Source organism: Lethenteron reissneri, chromosome 31, assembly GCF_015708825.2.
Source record: "Lethenteron reissneri isolate LAM-NWPU_2019-01 chromosome 31, ASM1570882v1, whole genome shotgun sequence".
Classification (NCBI taxonomy): Eukaryota; Metazoa; Chordata; class Hyperoartia; order Petromyzontiformes; family Petromyzontidae; genus Lethenteron; species Lethenteron reissneri.
This window is the reverse complement of record NC_083809.1, coordinates 11,309,918-11,327,497: the sequence shown is the minus strand read 5'-3', so window position 1 is coordinate 11,327,497 and position 17,580 is coordinate 11,309,918. Positions and strand designations below refer to the sequence as shown.

Genomic DNA, 17,580 nt, shown 5'->3' with positions numbered 1-17,580 from the left:
GCTAAACGGGCACGACACGGACTGGAGAAGAGATGGAGTGATGTGGTACGGGAGGATGTGGAGCTGAGTGGACTTGCCGATGACCGGTACCAGTGGTGTCAAGATCGACCTCTGTGGAGGAGGCTCGTGAAGGACGCTACTGGGCAGTTGGAGGTAGTCGCCCTTCAACAACAACGGAGGGCAGAGGAGCGACGCTCACAACAACGAGCGGAGTGCCGGGTGGCTAAAATTAAAACAAGTTGCCACAATAGGGGGTACAGCTGGTGCATCTGCCAGTCATCTCATTCAGTAAATCCATGGCACCTGGGTCTGTCCCGTAACCTCCTGGTCAGCGAGCCTTCGTCACTTCACGTGGCCTCAAAGTGCACCTGGCCTGGCACAGGCGCCGTGGTGAGGTCACTGTCACTTAGTGGCGAATAGCGGGAGTTGATATTGGTGGCTAGTGGGGAGCGGTAGTGTAGTGCCTAACGCGCTGCGCTACGAACCCGGCGACCTGAGTACGATTCCCGCTCATGGTCAACACCAGTGACGATTATCTGAACCAGTCCTCGACCTCCCCACTAGGTTGACTCAGCCTCAAACGAGTACCTGGTGCGGTGTGTAAACATCACCACTCGGGAGAGGCGGCCGGGCGTGATGCTGGCCACCCACTTCCTTGTGTGTGGTGCGGGCCTTCATGTGTGCTCGCTAACAACACTTGCCCGGACATTCTGTTAAGTCCACACGGGGGATCTTTGTTCAGCTGTGGGAGGAAACCCACGGGAGGACGAACAAACGCCACCCAGGAAAGGCGCCCGAGTCGGCATCGAACCGAGACGCGTTGTGCTGTGCGGCACGAGCGTTGCCAACCAAACCAGGCTCCCTGACCTTGAACGCAAACAAGTCAACACGCATAGTAGGAGTACTAACACGAGGACTTTCCAAGGGACACGCACACACCAGCAGTCTGGCCAATGTGGACATTAGTGCTTAACATCGTATACGCCTACGTTACACTTCCCTAACTGTATCCACGCTGTGTGCAATACAGGGCGGGGAGCTTCAGAGGGCAATACATCTGCCATGTTAAACGCTGCCGATGTTTTCATCACATGTCGTGCAGTGACCACGTGGTCAAACATTAAATCCACTATGCGGTGAACCTGTGCTGTGTGCTGTGTGTGTGTCGGTACCAAACTTGTCTGTTAAGGCTATACGGGGCATGTTTGTCTTTAGAGGCCGTCCATAAATGACGTCACGCGATTTTGGACGATTTTTGACCCCCCCCTCGTCACACTTGTCTGACCCCCCCCCCCCCCAGGTGCGTGTTGTGCACGTGGATGTTTCTTTGTGTGCCTTACTCGGGGAGCGGTGGTGTAGTGGTTAGCGCGCTGTGCTATGAGCCTGGCCACCAGAGTTCGATTCCCGCTCACGGCCAACACCCAGTGACGATTATCTGAACTGGTCCTGGAACTCCCGTAGGTCGGCTCAGTCTCAAATGAGTACCTGGAGCGGTGCGTAAACATCGCCACTGGGGAGACAAAGGCGGTCGGGTGTGGTGCTGGCCACCCACCCCATCGTGTGCCGCGCCGGCCTTCATAGGTGCTCGCTAACAGCACTTGCCCCAACAGTCACGGGGGATCTTTGTCTTTGTGTAGAGTCCATGCATAAGCATGTTGTGCATCTGCCAGTCAGCTTCATCGCAGTGAACACGGGACATGTGGTCTCGTCCCGTGACCTGCCAGCGAGCCTTTGCACGACAGCCTCAACGTTCATCTCGCCTGGCACACGGGCAGCGGAGTGGTGACATCACCACCATGAACCGCATGGAGTTCTTGTCGTACGCGTGCGTGTGTGTCTTAATGCATTGCGTGCACTTGCACGTGCGCCTGTATCTGCACATATGTATGTGCACGTGCCTTGGGGTGATGGGGAGGGGTGGGGGGCGTCTGGGGGCTTGCCCCAAGCCCTCGAAGCCCACGCCTTTACGCGATGTTCGAAGGGCGGCAGGGCGAGAAGCGGCGATCGTCACCGGCTGCGTGCTGATGATGCAGTCGCAGCGGGCGGAACAGTTCAGAAGCGCTCCGTGGCGGAGATGACGCGTGCTGCGAGGGTGATTTTAGGGTGGCAGGAGTTGAGAGTTAAAGAGAGACATTAAAACTATGAAAGTAAACTATTTTTATTTTTCATTTTACCAGGTAAGGCCTACCACTGAGCTGCGTATCTCTTTTTCAGAAGCGACGTGGCCACAAATGATAGCACAACGAATTGGCTTGTCACGTGGAACCAAATACTCTAAAGGCGCGACATCGATTCTAAATGTGGAGGGAAAACCCCGGAGGACGTGGAGAAAAATCCACGCGAACACGGGGAGAGAGAGAGACACGCAAACTCCAAATATACAGCAGCAGGCGTCAAGGTCGGGAGCGAACCCACGACCTCCTGTACACCAGGCGAGGTAGTTAACATCTCCTAGCCACCCTGATGATGATGAGAGAGAGAGACACTGCAAACTCCAAATATACAGCAGCAGGCGTCAAGGTCGGGATCGAACCCACGACCTCCTGTACACCAGGCGAGGTAGTTAACATCTCCTAGCCACCGTGATGATGATGAGAGAGAAAAACACCGCAAACTCCAAATATACAGCAGCAGGCGTCAGGGTCGGGATCGATCTCCTGTATTACGAGGCGTGGCAGTTAACATCTCACCACCGCGGCGCCGCTAAGGCGCTACGTTTTACCATTAAGGAGGTGGTCAGGCGTGCGATCGGTTTAACCAGGAGAGTCGGTGGTGGAGTTTGGGGGGGGGGGGGGGGTGCGGTGAGCGGAGGGGTTCTGCCTGGGTCCAGAGGGGGGCCATGACCCCCCATTCAGCTGCTCGGTGCTCATTTGCATGTGGAGAGGACACAACGTCGTGCCCACTGCGCAAACCCCGTTATTTATTAACGCCTGTAAGTCACGGCAAATGTCATGTTTAATTTACGTGGCGAGTTAAATAATTTAGGGTAAAACATTCTAATAATTTCACAACTATACCCGACGTCGTCACTCGGGGGGGGGGGGGGGAGCCTGGCACGGGGAGTTCGAGGGGCGCGGTTTGGGGGGTGCCACCGAGCACACGGCCTCCTCCAGCGCCCACTGCTCCTTGAAGGCCGGCACGGCGTGGGTCAGCCGCGCATGGCGGAACTCCAGCCCACACACCCTGGCTCCGACCAGAGCGCGGAAGATGCCCAAGCTGCTGGCCCGACGTTTCCCCTCCAGGGCCACCTTCCTCGCCCTGTAAATGGCTTCCGTCATCACCGGCCACGGTCAATCCACTGCTGGATGAAGGCCTCCCCAGGCCGCCGCCGCTCGCCGCCTCTCGTGATCCCTCGAAGCAGCGATCCAGCTCCGCAGCCTGCTCCGCTCCCCGACCCTGATCACAACGTGGCGGGAGGGAGCCCTGCTGCATCCGTGGCTCATCACGAGCCCACTCAGCGAGGTGTCAGAAGCAGCAGCAGCGGCGGTGGTTGTGGGACCACACGCAAGTCCCGTGGCCTCCTCAACAATGCCCAGGCGCGTCCACGCGGTTCGCGTGCGAACATTGAACGCGAACCAACACGCACCGCGCGCTCAACGCACGGGCGTTTAAAAGATGTAAAACGCCCGTGCGTCGAGCGGAGTGCTCACAACGCGACACCCGTTCTCTGACAGCCGAGGCGGACAGTGCTGTGAACATCGCAGGAACGTTGTCAACGCACAATGGCTGGTGTGTGTGTGTTTATTTATGAAAGTGTCTGCGTGCCCACGCGCCGCGCGAAATCCGCACTCGAGGGAGGGGAACGGCGATCCGGAGCGTTCCCGAAGGGAGCTCCACGGGGCGCCCAGAAGTGGGATCCCCAGAGACGAGTCAACCCACGCCAGGCCACGTGGTCCCGGAGATCTTCACTTCGCCGTCTGCTAAGGACCCCGAGGTCGAGCCTCTCTGCCCCTGGGGTTATCGGGTTTTGTGCCAGCGCAGCTCGCAGACTGTGGAGGAACGCTTTGCCTTTGGTCACCAGGCAATCAGTCGTGAGAATTTATTGTTGTTTTTAATCTGTCTCAACAAATCTCACCTCTTCAAATTGCCCCTCGCCCTTTTGTTCTTTGGCCGTTTGTCCCGGTTCTGTTTAAATCCCTGGCGCTTTGGGATGTACGGGTGAAAAGCGCTTTACATATTCAAACTATTATTGTGGTGATGATGATGATGATCACGAGTATGGCGGCATCGCAGTGGTAACACTCGTGCCGCAGGACAAACAGCGCCTGGGTTGAATTCCCGACTCGGGCACCTACCTGCTGGGCGTTTGAACGTTCCCCCCCATTGTTGTGCGTGTGGGCTCCCTCAAGAATTGTCGGTTTACACCTACTGTACAACTAACAACAACCGCCATTCGCCACTAAGTAACGGTTACATCACCATGGCGCCCGTGCCAGGCGACGTGCACTTTAAGGCCACGTGAAGTGTCGAACGCCTGCTGACAGGTCACCGAACTAACCCAGGTGGCAATGGGTCGACTGACTGAGATGACTGTTACATAAGAAAAAACACACACGATGTAACCGGTACTGGTCAAACATTTCAATTAAAAAAAGTAACCTGCAAATTACTAAATTTGGGGAATCACACCATACAACGAAACTGGCCCCGACCGCGAAACCCTTGGCAGGACCCTCATGAGCAAGATGCCTTGAGACTCAGCGAAGCTTGACTGGGGTAAGCAAGCGTCATAATAAAACGTCATCGAAATATAATAAATGAACACACGGATCATTTTCTTTAACCGAGGCGAGAGAACCGCTGTCGCCTAGTCCGTGAAAACAAACACATAACAGAACACATAACAGCCGAAATGTAAAGCTGTAACATCAAAATAAATCAAAACATCAAAGTAATTTCCTGCTCAAATGAGCGGTGTTCATCTCCCGCTTACAGCCATGATCCAGTGGTGGACATTCCTCGTTCCTATGGCAGGGGAGAGTCTACATCCACAGGACAATCAACATCAACTCCCCGAAATTGGTACTGATTTTATCGTCCCTGAAGGGATGATGACAGACTGAGTCAACCCCTCCCCCCACCCCAAACTCGGAGTTGGACTTGGAATCTTCCGATTGCGAGCCACTCGCTCTGCCACTGAAGAGCCACTGAGCATGCAAGAGGAATTCGCATTGTAGCGAAACACTTAAACACAAGGGGCATAAGGGGGCGGTTTCAAAAGCACGTGCATCCATAGATCGCCGTACAATGAGTGCAAGTTGCCAATCAAAGCGGACACGGAACGGTGTTTATTAAATTAATCGAGTCGCGATGTTGTCGTCGTTGTTGTTGTTCAAGGTATACACGAGCATCGTGGTTGAAAAGACACAATTCCAAATTTGGTAGGGGCCACGCAGAGAAGCGACTGGTTGAACGACCAAATATGCGACTTGGCACCTCTCGGCTGCAGCAAAGTTGGCTTCAGGCCATCGGGCCAAATAAACTTCCCAGGCATGCCACGTGCCGCGTGAGCGCCGGAGACGGCGGGGCTCGGTGAGGTCTCTGCGGAGGTGTGACCCGCAGCACGAGCGATGGGTTATACTGGTAGGAACGAAGTGGACCAGACCACCAATAGATTATTGTGTCCGTCCGTCCGTCCGTCCGTCCGTGGGAGGGGTGGTGTTGAGGGAGGTGTTGGAAATGAAAGACTACGAGTCTTTAAATCTCACAGCGTTTCTTGTCAAAACAAACACTTTTAATTAACGTTACACTAGAATACAGTAATTTTTTCTTTAACTCCTCTATACCCGGTCAATATTTCTGTACCGGTACTAAGTATTATTCCTACCAGCCCACCCCGCAGGGTCCTGTTTATTGTAAGCGGTGGATACGTTTGTAGTGACTAGCTCGGAGACGATAAGACTTGGAGGCACTTCTTATTAACAAGCACCATCGGGGTTAACACTCTTACAATTAAATCTTGATTTTAAGCTTTCGCGACTGCAGGAATCCATACTCCTTGGTTCTTTCGATAAAGTCACGTAGGTAGAAAATAATAGATCACGACGTTTCGATCGCAACACAAGCAACCGTCATCCGGTGAGACCAACACAGCATTTCCCCTGCTGTGTTGGTCCCACCTGATGACGGTTGCTTGTGTTGCGATCGAAACGTCGTGATCTATTATTTTCTACCTACGTGACTTTACCGAAAGAACCAAAGACCATACTCGTACAATAAGTCCGTCTATTGTCGGCGACGCTCCTCAGTCAGGACAGTCGGTAGGCTGCCTGACTGGTGACGCCCCGAGACGGTGAAGACGAAGATGACGACGAGAAGGATGGTGAAGACGACGACGAGAAGAACGGTGACGAAGACTTGAGCAACACGACGGGGATTCCACTCCAACAACAGCCCCGAGGTCCCCCACAGGGGCCCCTCTTATGACGTCACGTGGCCTCGCTCCGCCCCCGGCCACGCCCCCTTTCTGGAACCTACCAGCGGGTTCTTGGTGTGCCCCTTCTGTGACCTTTCCCCCCTAGATCCCCATCTGGTGTGTCACGTGGCCTGCTGACGTCAGGCCTGCCATAAGCCGCAGATACCCTTCCCTGCCAGCAGCCAGCGCTATGCTACTACCCTATGCCACTACACTACTATTCTATGCCACTACACATGTGTGCAGTGGATAATCTCAGTGGAGGATATTGTAAGTGGTCGATTATCTGAGTGGTGGATATTTTGAAAGGAGGAATATTCCAATGGAGGACATTGTAAGTGGTAGATTATCTGTGTTGTGGATATTTTGTATGGAGGAAGATCTGAGTGGTGGATATTGTAAGTGGTGGATGATCTGTGCGGTGGATAATTTTAAATGATTGTATGTGTTTAAGTGATTTGTTTACCTTGAATATAATTTGCAATCTATTGTGCATTTTTTTGTATTATTTGTTGTAATAACCTTCTGACCTGCCCCTACTGGACTTCTGTGAAAAGACCTTTAGAACTCATCAGATTTATCTGGTATAAATACATATTCTGATTGTGAGTGGTGGGTGTTTTGAATGGTGGATAATCTAAGTGGAGGATATTGTAAGTGGTCTATATTTTTTTAGACGTCGTCTGCTTCAGAGATGAAATGTGCTGTTTATTATGGATTTTGATGTGCTGAATTCACTGGGGAGGTGATGAACTGGAACACGTACACCAAGCTCTGAAGATGAATGGATTTTCAGACTTCGCAGTCCGTCATGCTATCACCCCAACTGTTGGGAAAGAACTATCTGAGGACCCAATCAAAACCATCATCTTGCCATACATAGCAGGGGTCACAAAAATATTTACAAAACCATGAGTAAACACAAGTTCCAGGTTCGATTTAACAGAGTACATAAAATGTGTGATCTGATCTCATCTGTGAAGGATGTAATCCCTGACATGCAATACTCCGGCATCTATAAACTAAGCTGTGTCTGCAGCAGTAGTTACATTGGGGAAACTAAGCGACATGTCTCGGACCGTGTTCGTGAACATAAGGTAGATCTGAAACACGGTAGGACCAATACCTCGGCCGTGGCTGATATTTAGTTTAATGCGATAGACTCACACGAAATTGATTTATCTAAGACGAAGGTACTTTGCAAACCCACTGGCTATCAACTAAGATTCGTTCATGAAGCCATCCATATATACAGACATAGACACAATTTCAACCGAGAAGATGGGTACAAATTGAGCAATCATTGGAAGGACGTTATCAACCAGTATAAGTCATAACTGGCTGTGATGTGCTACCACCTTCCGATGTTAGTTGTTCATTAACAGGTTCACACTAACACAGCCACTTCGCGTGCCGACCTAGAGGTTGCTGCTCTGCGATCTGCCATTAACATGCTAATCTCTCACATTAACACAGCCACCTCAGCGCGCGTGTCGTGGAGGCCGCTCACCGATCTGGCATTAACATGCTAATTTTCACATGGCAGCTCTTTGATTGGTGGAAAACCAACGACCATCGTGGTTGCTGCCCACCACTTACATTAACATTAGCTGCTGACATTTGGGCTACGCCCATTTCAAACCTTTATAAACATTTTGCCTTTACAAGCTAACCCCCTTTTCCTGATGACGACCGCTTGTGTTGCGATCGAAACGTCGTAGTTTTTGTTATTTTCTTTGAACCTATCTACGTGACTTTACCGAAAGACCCAAAGAATATGAATTTCTGCAGTCACGAAAGCTTTAAGTCAAGATTTGTCCAGCAATAGTCTGCAAGCATTGATGGGCTCCATTTGCTTTGATAGCGTTTCTCCATTGTCGCAATGTCCTGGTGACATCGCTCGCCATGCTCGTCGCTCACTGCTCCGCAGTTCGGTGGGAACAAATCTAGACGAGAGTGCGAAAAATGTATCTTTAGTGACATGTTGCAACCAAGGCTTTTGTATACTTTGAGGAGGTTTCCACCAACTCCCTGTAGTTGTCTGCCTTGTTGTTTCCGAGAAAATGTGTTGCCACGAACTGGAAGGCGTTCCATGCCGTCTTTACCTTGCCAAGCAGTGCACTGTCAAATGCATGATCTCGAAGAAGTTCACGAATCTGAGGACCAACAAAGACACCTTCCTTTATCTTATCTTCACTTAACCTTGGACATTTTCCACGGAGGTACGTGAAAGCTGCTTGTGTTTTGTCAGACACAGCTTGATGTGAAAGAGTGGTAACAAAATCATCCTTGATTCAACAAGTGGTGGATGCTGAACACTTTTCCTCGCAGGCTCCAATGACTGTCGAAGTGGCCAATATATCTTGATGTTGTGGGAATCTCTCGCACGACTACCTTATTCGCAGATAAATCAGCAGTACTTTATGTATACAGTCTGCAGACCAAGCAAGAGAGCAAGAACCTTCAAATCGCCACAAAGCTGCCAGTGATGTGGGTCACAGTTTATGCACCTCAAAAGTTGTTTCATGTTACACTATGAGATCTCTTTTACCAGTGGCAAAATATAATAGTAGGTTTTTACCCTTTTAACTGGTACAAAACTGACACCTTTATTATCAACTTCAAGGACAGTGCATATTATCATCCTTATCAGAGTTGCTTCTTTTTGTTTGCTTTTTTGACTACTTGTGTTGTGGTCATTGCAAACATGATGCCTTGAATAAAGGTGTCAGTTTTGTACCAGTTAAAAGGGTAAAAACCTACTATTATTGTTTCATGTTGTCGTAGGTTTCCTTCATATGGACTGCATGACCAACTGTAATTGATGGCAAACATTGCCATTATGCAGCAAAACAGCTTTAAGACCCTTCTTCGATGAATCAATAAACATTCTCCACTCATCTGGATGATGAACAATGTTGAGGGCTGCCATCACACCATCGATGTTGTTGCAGGCTACAAGATCACCTTCCATGAAGATGAATAGGACAATATCCTTTTGACAGCCAAGGAACACGGAAACCCTGACATCACCTGCCGGGAGATCCAATGCTGCAGTCTGGAGCCCAACAACTCTGCCTTACTCTTGGGTAGTTCCAAATCCCTGACAAGGTCTTTCAGTTCACCTTGTGTTATGAGGTGTGGTTCAGAGGAGGAGGATGGGAGAAATTCTTAGTCATGTGACCTTAATGGTTCAGGGCCAGAAGTTTCATCCTTTTCCTCGTCTGACTCAAGTGAGGATGATTCTGGTGCACCAGGAACCGGCAGTCCTTCTCCGTAGGGTAATGGGCGTATAGCTGATGGAATGTTTGGATAATGCACAGTCCACTTGTTCTTATTTGACAAACCTTTCCCAACTGGAGACGCCATGCAGAAGTAACAATTGCTGATGATGATATGTTGGCTCTCTCCAAATAATTGGCACTGAAAAAGGCATAGATTTCCTTGTCCTGTTCAACCACTGGCGAAAATTTGTTACGCAAGTGTTGCCTACATCTTGTCCTGATCTACAAATTTGCAGCCAAACTAAAGCTGATAGTCTTTCTTAACTAGAGTGGTTATACTGCTTTTTTGTGATGCAAAAGTCACTTCATCACAAACATAGCAGAAGTGATCTGCTTTTTTCACACAAGTGCGAGGCATCTCTGCTCACTTTCACTAAACAGAAATGTGTCCTTTTGCAAAATCAAACACTTACAAATGAGAGAGCACGACACTGTATGATTTCTAGAGCTGAAAAGGGCAATTTGTTCAGCAGAAGAATGTAAGGATAGTCATCATTGCATCATCCATGACTTCTCTGAATAACATGCCACAATTCATATCATGTATGACACAATACCAGGTTCAAATTGCATCATTCATTGTTTTGCTCAAAAAGAAAGCACTGCCCAGACCCAGACATGGATTTATTCATAGATCCCTTCCCTCTATAACTCACTTATCCTCCGCCATTCCCAAGTCAAGGGTCGTATATACTGACCCAGTAGCATAGATTAAAAACTAGAGCCAATCAACAATTGTAAGCATCATTTTCATTCTCGGTGACCCAGAATGAGTAAAATTGGACTACATTTATTTCGGAAGCATTTTGGCTGCAGACCAGTGTTATCTAAGTAGTGGATATTTTGAATGGCGGATGGTCCGAGTGGTGCACATTCTAAGTGGTAGATTATCTGAGTGGTGGATATTTTGAATGAAGGGTGATCTAAGTGGAGTATATTGTAAGTGGTAGATTATCTGAGTGGTGGATATTTTGAATGAAGGGTAATCTGAGTGGAGTATATTGTAAGTGGCAGATAATCTGAGTGGTGGATATTTTGAATGAATGGTAATCTGAGTGGAGTATATTGTAAGTGGTAGATTATCTGAGTTGTGGATATTTTGAATGTAGGGTGATCTAAGTGGGGGGTATTGTAAGTGGTAGATTATCTGAGTGGTGGATATTTTATATGGAGAAAGATCTGAGTGGAATATATTGTAAGTGGTAGATTATCTGAGTAGTGGATATTTGGAATGGATGATCTGAGTGGAGCACATTCTAAGTGGTAAATTATCTGAGTGGTGGATATTTTGAACGTAGGGTGATCTGAGTGGAGGATTTTGTGAGTGGGTAATGGGTATTTTGGATGATCTGAGTGGAGTATATTGTAAGTGGTAGATTATCTGAGTGGTGGATATTTTGAATGTAGGGTAATCTAAGTGGAGGATATTGTAAGTGGTAGATTTTATCTGAGTCGTGGATATTTGGAATGGAGGATGATCTGAGTGGAGCACATTCTATGTGGTAGATTATCTGAGTCGTGGATATTTTGAATGTAGGGTGATCTGAGTGGGGGGTATTGTAAGTCGTAGATTATCTGTGTGGACCATATTACGAGCGTTCGATGTTTACATCATTGCACTAGCATGTTTTTCTTAAGGTTGCCCCGCGACACTGCTGCGCTTACGATTCCACACAAACCCACTCCCTGGCACCGCTTGCTGACATTTACGATCCCACCAGGGAGAAGAACAACAACAACAACAGACAGTCGCTGCACCAGGGCCTGCCGCTCGTGTCGCGTCGCCTGCGCTGTCCTCCACAGCACCGGCAGTGGCCAGGGGGGAATGGCTGGGCACCGCCCGAGGCATGAATTTGGCAATATCTGTGGGAAAAAAAAACGCAAATGCATCTGAGCTGCGCCGAGGTCTCCAGACCTCTGCACGGAATTATTATCCACAGACTCTCTGCCAGTACAAATAATCAAATCCAGACCCCGGGGGGCTCAGCCTCCATTGTGTGTGCGAGTGGTGTGTGGCGGCACACGTGAAGGCGGGCATTTGTCTACGTGTGTGTGTGTTTCTTCGTGTGTGTGTGTGTTAACATGGGGAGCAGTGGCGCAGTGGTTAGCGCACTCCGCTACGAGCTCGTCGACCCGCGCTAGATTCCCGCTCACGGCGGCCAACATCAGTGACGACCTATCTGAATCGGTCCTGGGCCTCCCCTAGGTCGACTCAGCCTCAAATGAGTACCTGGTGCGGTGTGTAAACATCAGCATTGTAGAGACATAGGCGGCCGGCCATGTATCTGGCCACCCACCCTCCTCGTGTGCAGTGCCGGTGATCATAGGTGCTCGCTAACAGCGCTTGCCCCAACAGTTCGTTAAGGTTTTACGGGGAATCTCTGCCTGTCTCTGTGTGTGTCCGTGTGTGAGATTAGCGTTGTGTGGTGGTTCGCCCACTGCGTTATGAACCCTGCGACGTAATTTCACTTCCCGCCCATGGCTAACATCAGTGGCGATTCATACTTGAAGTGGTTCTGGGTCTCCCTTAGGCTGACTCGGCATTAAATTAGTACAGTGCCTCCTAAGCACTGCGGAGACAAAAGTGGACCGGGCCACAAGCACCCTTTCACGTGCTGTGCTGCCTGTAATAGGTGCTCGCTAACAGCACTCGCCCCCAGCATCCCATTAAGGCGATGGACTGCAGGTGGCTTGTTGTCGACCACGTGTCTGCATGTCTGTAAATGAACGTGCGAATGTATGGGTGAATGCGTCTTGTGTATGCGTGCGTGTGCGATCTGTACCCTGCGTAGTCCACGTTTATGTCACCCAGCAATTCGAGGGTAAACACGACGATATAAAAACAACTCGTTGAAAACGCCGACGAGTCGTTTTGCAATTACTTGGAACGGCGTCTTGCTCAGGGACACTAAAAGAACACAGGCTGATGAAATGTCTTGGATTCTCAAAGCCCTCTCAGCAATACGAAGATGAGACGTTGTAGCGACAGGCTTGCGTGCCTCTGTCTCTGAGTGGCCTCTGTTCTGAGCCCAGACAACGCTGCACCAAGACCCCGCCGGTGCATGCATGCGCATACCTGGACTTCTGCATCCACGTCCGTGCATATCTGTATGCGTCTGTGTGCTTGTCCGCATTCGCCAAAAACGTGCGTCTTTCTGCCTGCAGTGCGTGCGTGCGTGCGTGCCCGTGCACGCATGAGTTGCGGGGAGCGGTGGTGTAGCAGTTTAACGCGCTGCACTACGAACTCGGCGACCCGAGTTCCATTCCCACTCGCGGCTACCACCACCGGTGACGATTATCTGAACCGGTCCTGGGCCTCCACGAGGTGGACTCAGCCTCAAATGAGTATCTGGTGCGCTGTGTATAACACATCGCGACTAGGGAGACAAAGGCGGTCGGGCGTGGTGTTGACCACCGACCCCATTGCGTGCCGTTCCGGCCTTCATGGGCGTTGCTCGCTAACAGCACTTGCCCCAACAGTCCGTGAATGCTATACGGGGGATCTTCGTCTTTGTTTTGTGTATGTGCGCGGGGAGTGTAACGTGCCGTGCCCATTATGCAAGTGATTGGGCGAGGTGGCGCGTAAAAGGCACGGCATGCGGGAGCATGAGCAAAGGCCATCCTTCACCGTGCACCTCACACCCGCTTTCCACGATAAAATATTCTCGGTCATGGTTTTCGAATTTCCATAACGGGGGTAATGCATTTTTCATGCTGCGGCTTTGGGCAGCGGGGTGCTTAATAAGTAAGGCAGTGCAGCCCCATCGGTGATCATAACCGAGCAACAGAATGCAATAGTAGTCCGTGGCTAAGCTGTTTCGGGCGATGATGTGGCGATTAAACGCGATATTTGTCAGCAACGCGCGGCCGGCGCGCGTGGCCGCCCGGCGGCTCTGCGAGCGGCGCGCTCCGGGCGTCGTCGCAAGCGGCGTGCGGGTTGGCTGCAGAGGCATCGCTCCCTCCTCCTCCTGCCTTCCTGCCCAGCCCCCCTCCACTCCATCCCTTGATTTAAAGCAGCCAGGAGGAGGGTAGGGGGGGTTGGAGCAGGGGAGATCCGCGATATGCTCTGTCTGCTGTTTGCTTAGTGCGATTGACTGCGACTAATCGGCGGAGCGAAGGAGGCGCGCGAGGCGTGAGCGCTTCCACGGCCGCCGCGGAATCCGCCGAGCGCCGGGAAGGGGGAGAGGAGGAGGGAGAGGAGGAGGGAGAGGAAAGTCGCCGGGCTCCGCTGCTACCACCGCCGTCTCCCGCGGACGCGCGAGCGGCATCGCGGCCGCCGCGATGCCGTTCATCCCAGGTACGAGATCCTCCTCCGCGCCCATTGCTCTTCCGCGGTGACCGCACCGCGGCGCGACCCCTCCGAGCCGAGCTCGGGGCTGCGGGCTATCTGTGTGTGAAGTGGGAGGAGTGGCAGTCACGGACATCCCCATCCCGGCTTCTGTCGTTTGAAATGTGCGTTCCACCACCTGATTTCACTGGGACGAGGCTGGCGATCGCGACCTCTGAGTCCCCATCGACAGGTGATGCGCTCCCGCCGCGGGGAGAAGTGGTAACTTCGCCGTGAGATGTCGGGAAGGAACAACACAGCAACAGGTGTCGTTTGTTTGCAGTGATTGTCGCGTTGTTCATGTTCGGTTGTCGAACGCGATGGATGTGCCAGTCGCTGGCGATCCTCGACCTGTCCGTCGTGCGTCCCTGGCACTTTCGGGCGACGTTTTGTCGTCCCCTTCATTAGCGACGGACCCAAGGGGTGCCCAAACGATGCTGAGTGTTTATCCATCGAGACGTTTTGTTGACACAAAACAAGCATACAAGCGCTATTTTTCTTTTTTACAGCCACTTAGTGAACGTCGTTGTTTTATTGTACAAAGGGCTCTCGGCTGAACTCAATTGAACTCGACCAAGAATGAACTTTGCACACATCGACTCTCGCGTGAAGCCCACTAAGAACACGATGTGGGCTCGGTGCTGACCAACACCGGGACGGGGCAGTGGCCGCGTGGGTCGCCTTCAACCACCGGCGTGGCAGGCAGCAGCGGTAGCAGCAGTAATCGCAGCAGGAGCAGCAAAAGCAGCAGCAGGAATAGCAGCAGGAGCAGCTTAAGTAGCAACTGCAGCAGAAGTAGCAGCAGTAGTAGCAGGAGCAGCAGAAGCAGGACCAGCAGCAGCAGGAGCAGTAGGAATAGCAGCAGGAGCAGCAAAAGCAGCTGCAGGAATAGCAGCAGTATTAGTAGCAGGAGCACTAGAAGAAGCAACAGCAGCAGAAGTAGCAGCAGTAGTAGCAGGAGCAACAGAAGCAGGAGCAGCAGCAGCAGCATGAGCAGCAGCAGCAGGAGCAACAGCAGCAGGAGCAGCAGCAGCAGGAGCAGCAATGCTCGAGGATTGCTCTGCCCAGAAATGAGAGCGGCGCTCTCCGTGCGTCACCGACGCACCGCACCCGTCGGCACGCGTGTGCAGGTCGTGGGCATTTCCCGTCGTAGAATTTAATTTCATTGACACAAAGGAAAGACAATCTCTTGATATCATTAAAGGGGGATTGTGGTGGGGGGGGATTCTTCTCTTAAACTCTGGTGGGGGCTGGCACGAGCCGCCACTGCTGCCTGGTGAGGAGTGTTCGCTGACGCGGCGCTATCTCAAGTGGCGCATTTGTCGCCGTGAGTGTCGCTTTTGTCACCACGCGCGCGCGCGCGCCTCGGTTCGCGTCGCATTCCAGAGACTGCGAAGCTGCCGCGATCTCGCCAGAGATCACCCGCGCCCCCCTCCCCCCGCTGCCTAGCCGGCTCAAAGCCCCCACCCCACCACCACCCCCCCCCCCTCGGGGCAGGGAGCCTTAACCATCATCCCCCACTCCCTCGAGAAGTCCTCCGATCAGTTCTCATTGCGCTCACACCCCCCCCCCCCTTCAGCTAGACCAGAGGAAGAGAGTGATGGATGATGTTAAGCGAACCATCCTATAAAATATGAACGACTTTGTAAACTCGCATCCTGTAAATACGCCTCGGTCCGCGCGAGCGAGTGAGTGAGGATGCGAGCACGCGAGGCTGCGCGCCGTACATTGCCGACTTTTGCTGATATTACGAAACAACAGCAATCACCAACACACACACGCGCGCCCATATTGTCTCATACATCGCTGATATTGATCGGTATGCAAACTGCAGCGTTACAGCGAGGCGCACGGAGAACGCGATTTGTTGAAGGAAGGCGCGACGGGACGGGTGCCGCTCATGATCAGCAGAGATCAGAGGCAGCGCGCGGAGGACCAAAGCGCGAACGAGGCTCCTCGCAGCGCGCCCCGGCGCCCGCATCACTCACGCGGCAGAGTCCCCGCTGCGTCTCCTTCCTCCACCCCTCCACGTCCCTCTCCCAACCCCACCACCACCGCCGCCGCCGCGCCTGTTTGATTATCTAATCGCAGTTGAATTTCTGATATTCGGAGGCAGGGCAGGCGCGGGTTGGCGGCTGCGTGGGTAAACCTCCGAGCCTTCGCCCTGTCCTCACATCCCCCAACCCACCACCACCCCCATCTCGGTGGCGCAGAGGAGGCGCGGGTCACCAGGAACCGACGCGACCCCGGGTGAACCCGACGCGGCGCGGCCCCACCGTGCCGCTGCCCCGCCGGCCCGAGCGTTCGGCCCCAAGGTCCCGCTGCTCGTCGTCCCGACATTGCGGCGACACGCACGAGTCCCTCTGTTCCCGAACGCGGTTGTCGAGGCTTGAGACCACGTGAATGTGAATTCGCAATGCCGTTGCTCTGCATCGACGCATCAGCGGCCGTACGACGAGACGACGAAAACGTTCTCGATGGAGCCGCCGCCGCCACCTTTGAGAGCGGATCCCCCCCCCCCCCGCCGCCTCACCCGACGCCTTGCGCCGTGGTGTTCGAGGTCACGCGGAAACATTCCCCGTCGCAGTGTTCATTGCGAACTCGCGCACGCGCGTCACCCCCCACGCGCCTCTCTTTACCTGCAAAAATCTCGCGAAGCCGCGCGCACCTACGCCGCGCTCGCCGTGAACCACTACCAGGACGCCTCTCTCCCCCCCTGCCCCCCCCCCCCCCTGTGAGCAGGCGAAATGAAAGGCGTTTGTTCCTCTGATTACCCAGGAGGAATTCGTGCCCGCCCGACCGCTCGCTCGCTCGCCCGCCCGCCGGTCGGTCGGGCGGGCGAGTGGCGATGGGGAAATCCGTTCTGGTGAAAGTGCGTTGCGAGTCGCGCGGCGCTCTGACAGGGTCTTCATCACGGTGTTTATTCCGGCTCTTTAGTTATTCGTTTAATATGCAACCTGCTGAGATGCGCTGCGGGGTGCCTCCGCTGTGCCCACGTTTCATTTGTTGATGTTAGAATCAAACGGGCCTGCTGCTCGTTCTTTTGTTTTGACGTCCAGTGCAGCTGCCTGCAGCTTCTTTGCAGCTGAGAAACTCAGAGCCCCTTGCCATCAAGGCCGGACAAGGCCCATGAGCATCAAGAGACGAACGAGGAGGTGATGTTGCACCAGCCTCCGTCTCCACACCATCATTCCGTCCTTCGGTTTGCAAGTAGGCTTACTGGTATGATTGTGACTCTCCACGCCATAGTAATGATGGTGGTAGTCGTGGTGGTGGTGGTCGTAGGGGTGGTAGTCGTGGTGGTGATGGTGGTAGTCGTGGTGGTGGTGGTAGTCGTGTTGGTGGTGGTGGTAGTGGTCGTGGTGGTGGTGCTTTCGCGGCCAATATTATCTATAATAAAGGGTTTCTTTGGGGGGGTTACATCGATAAAAATATGAATGCGCTGTTCAAGCTGCCACCACCCGACGCAGCCAATCAATACGTTTTGTCACGTAAACAAAGCGTGCCTATTGGATACTACTTCAGCACACCGGTCGGTGTGTGTTGGAGACTCA

The 17,580-nt window shown here is 52.5% G+C and overlaps 1 protein-coding gene across 5 annotated transcripts in view; it reads left to right on the top strand.

Annotated features, from left to right (window-relative positions):
- Positions 1-13,754: 13,754 nt before the first annotated feature.
- Positions 13,755-17,580, top strand: part of LOC133349799 (zinc finger protein 385D-like) — a 134,218-nt gene continuing 130,392 nt past the window's right edge. For 4 of the 5 annotated variants that reach the window (XM_061563567.1, XM_061563565.1, XM_061563564.1 and 1 more), the window contains exon 1: positions 13,755-13,996. Coding sequence is in view for 3 of the 5 variants with exons in the window: in XM_061563565.1 (XP_061419549.1) it covers positions 13,981-13,996 (16 nt within the window). In the remaining 2 variants the exon portion in view is untranslated. The remainder of the gene's footprint in view (positions 13,997-17,580) is intronic. The other variant, XM_061563568.1, reaches the window with a different exon arrangement.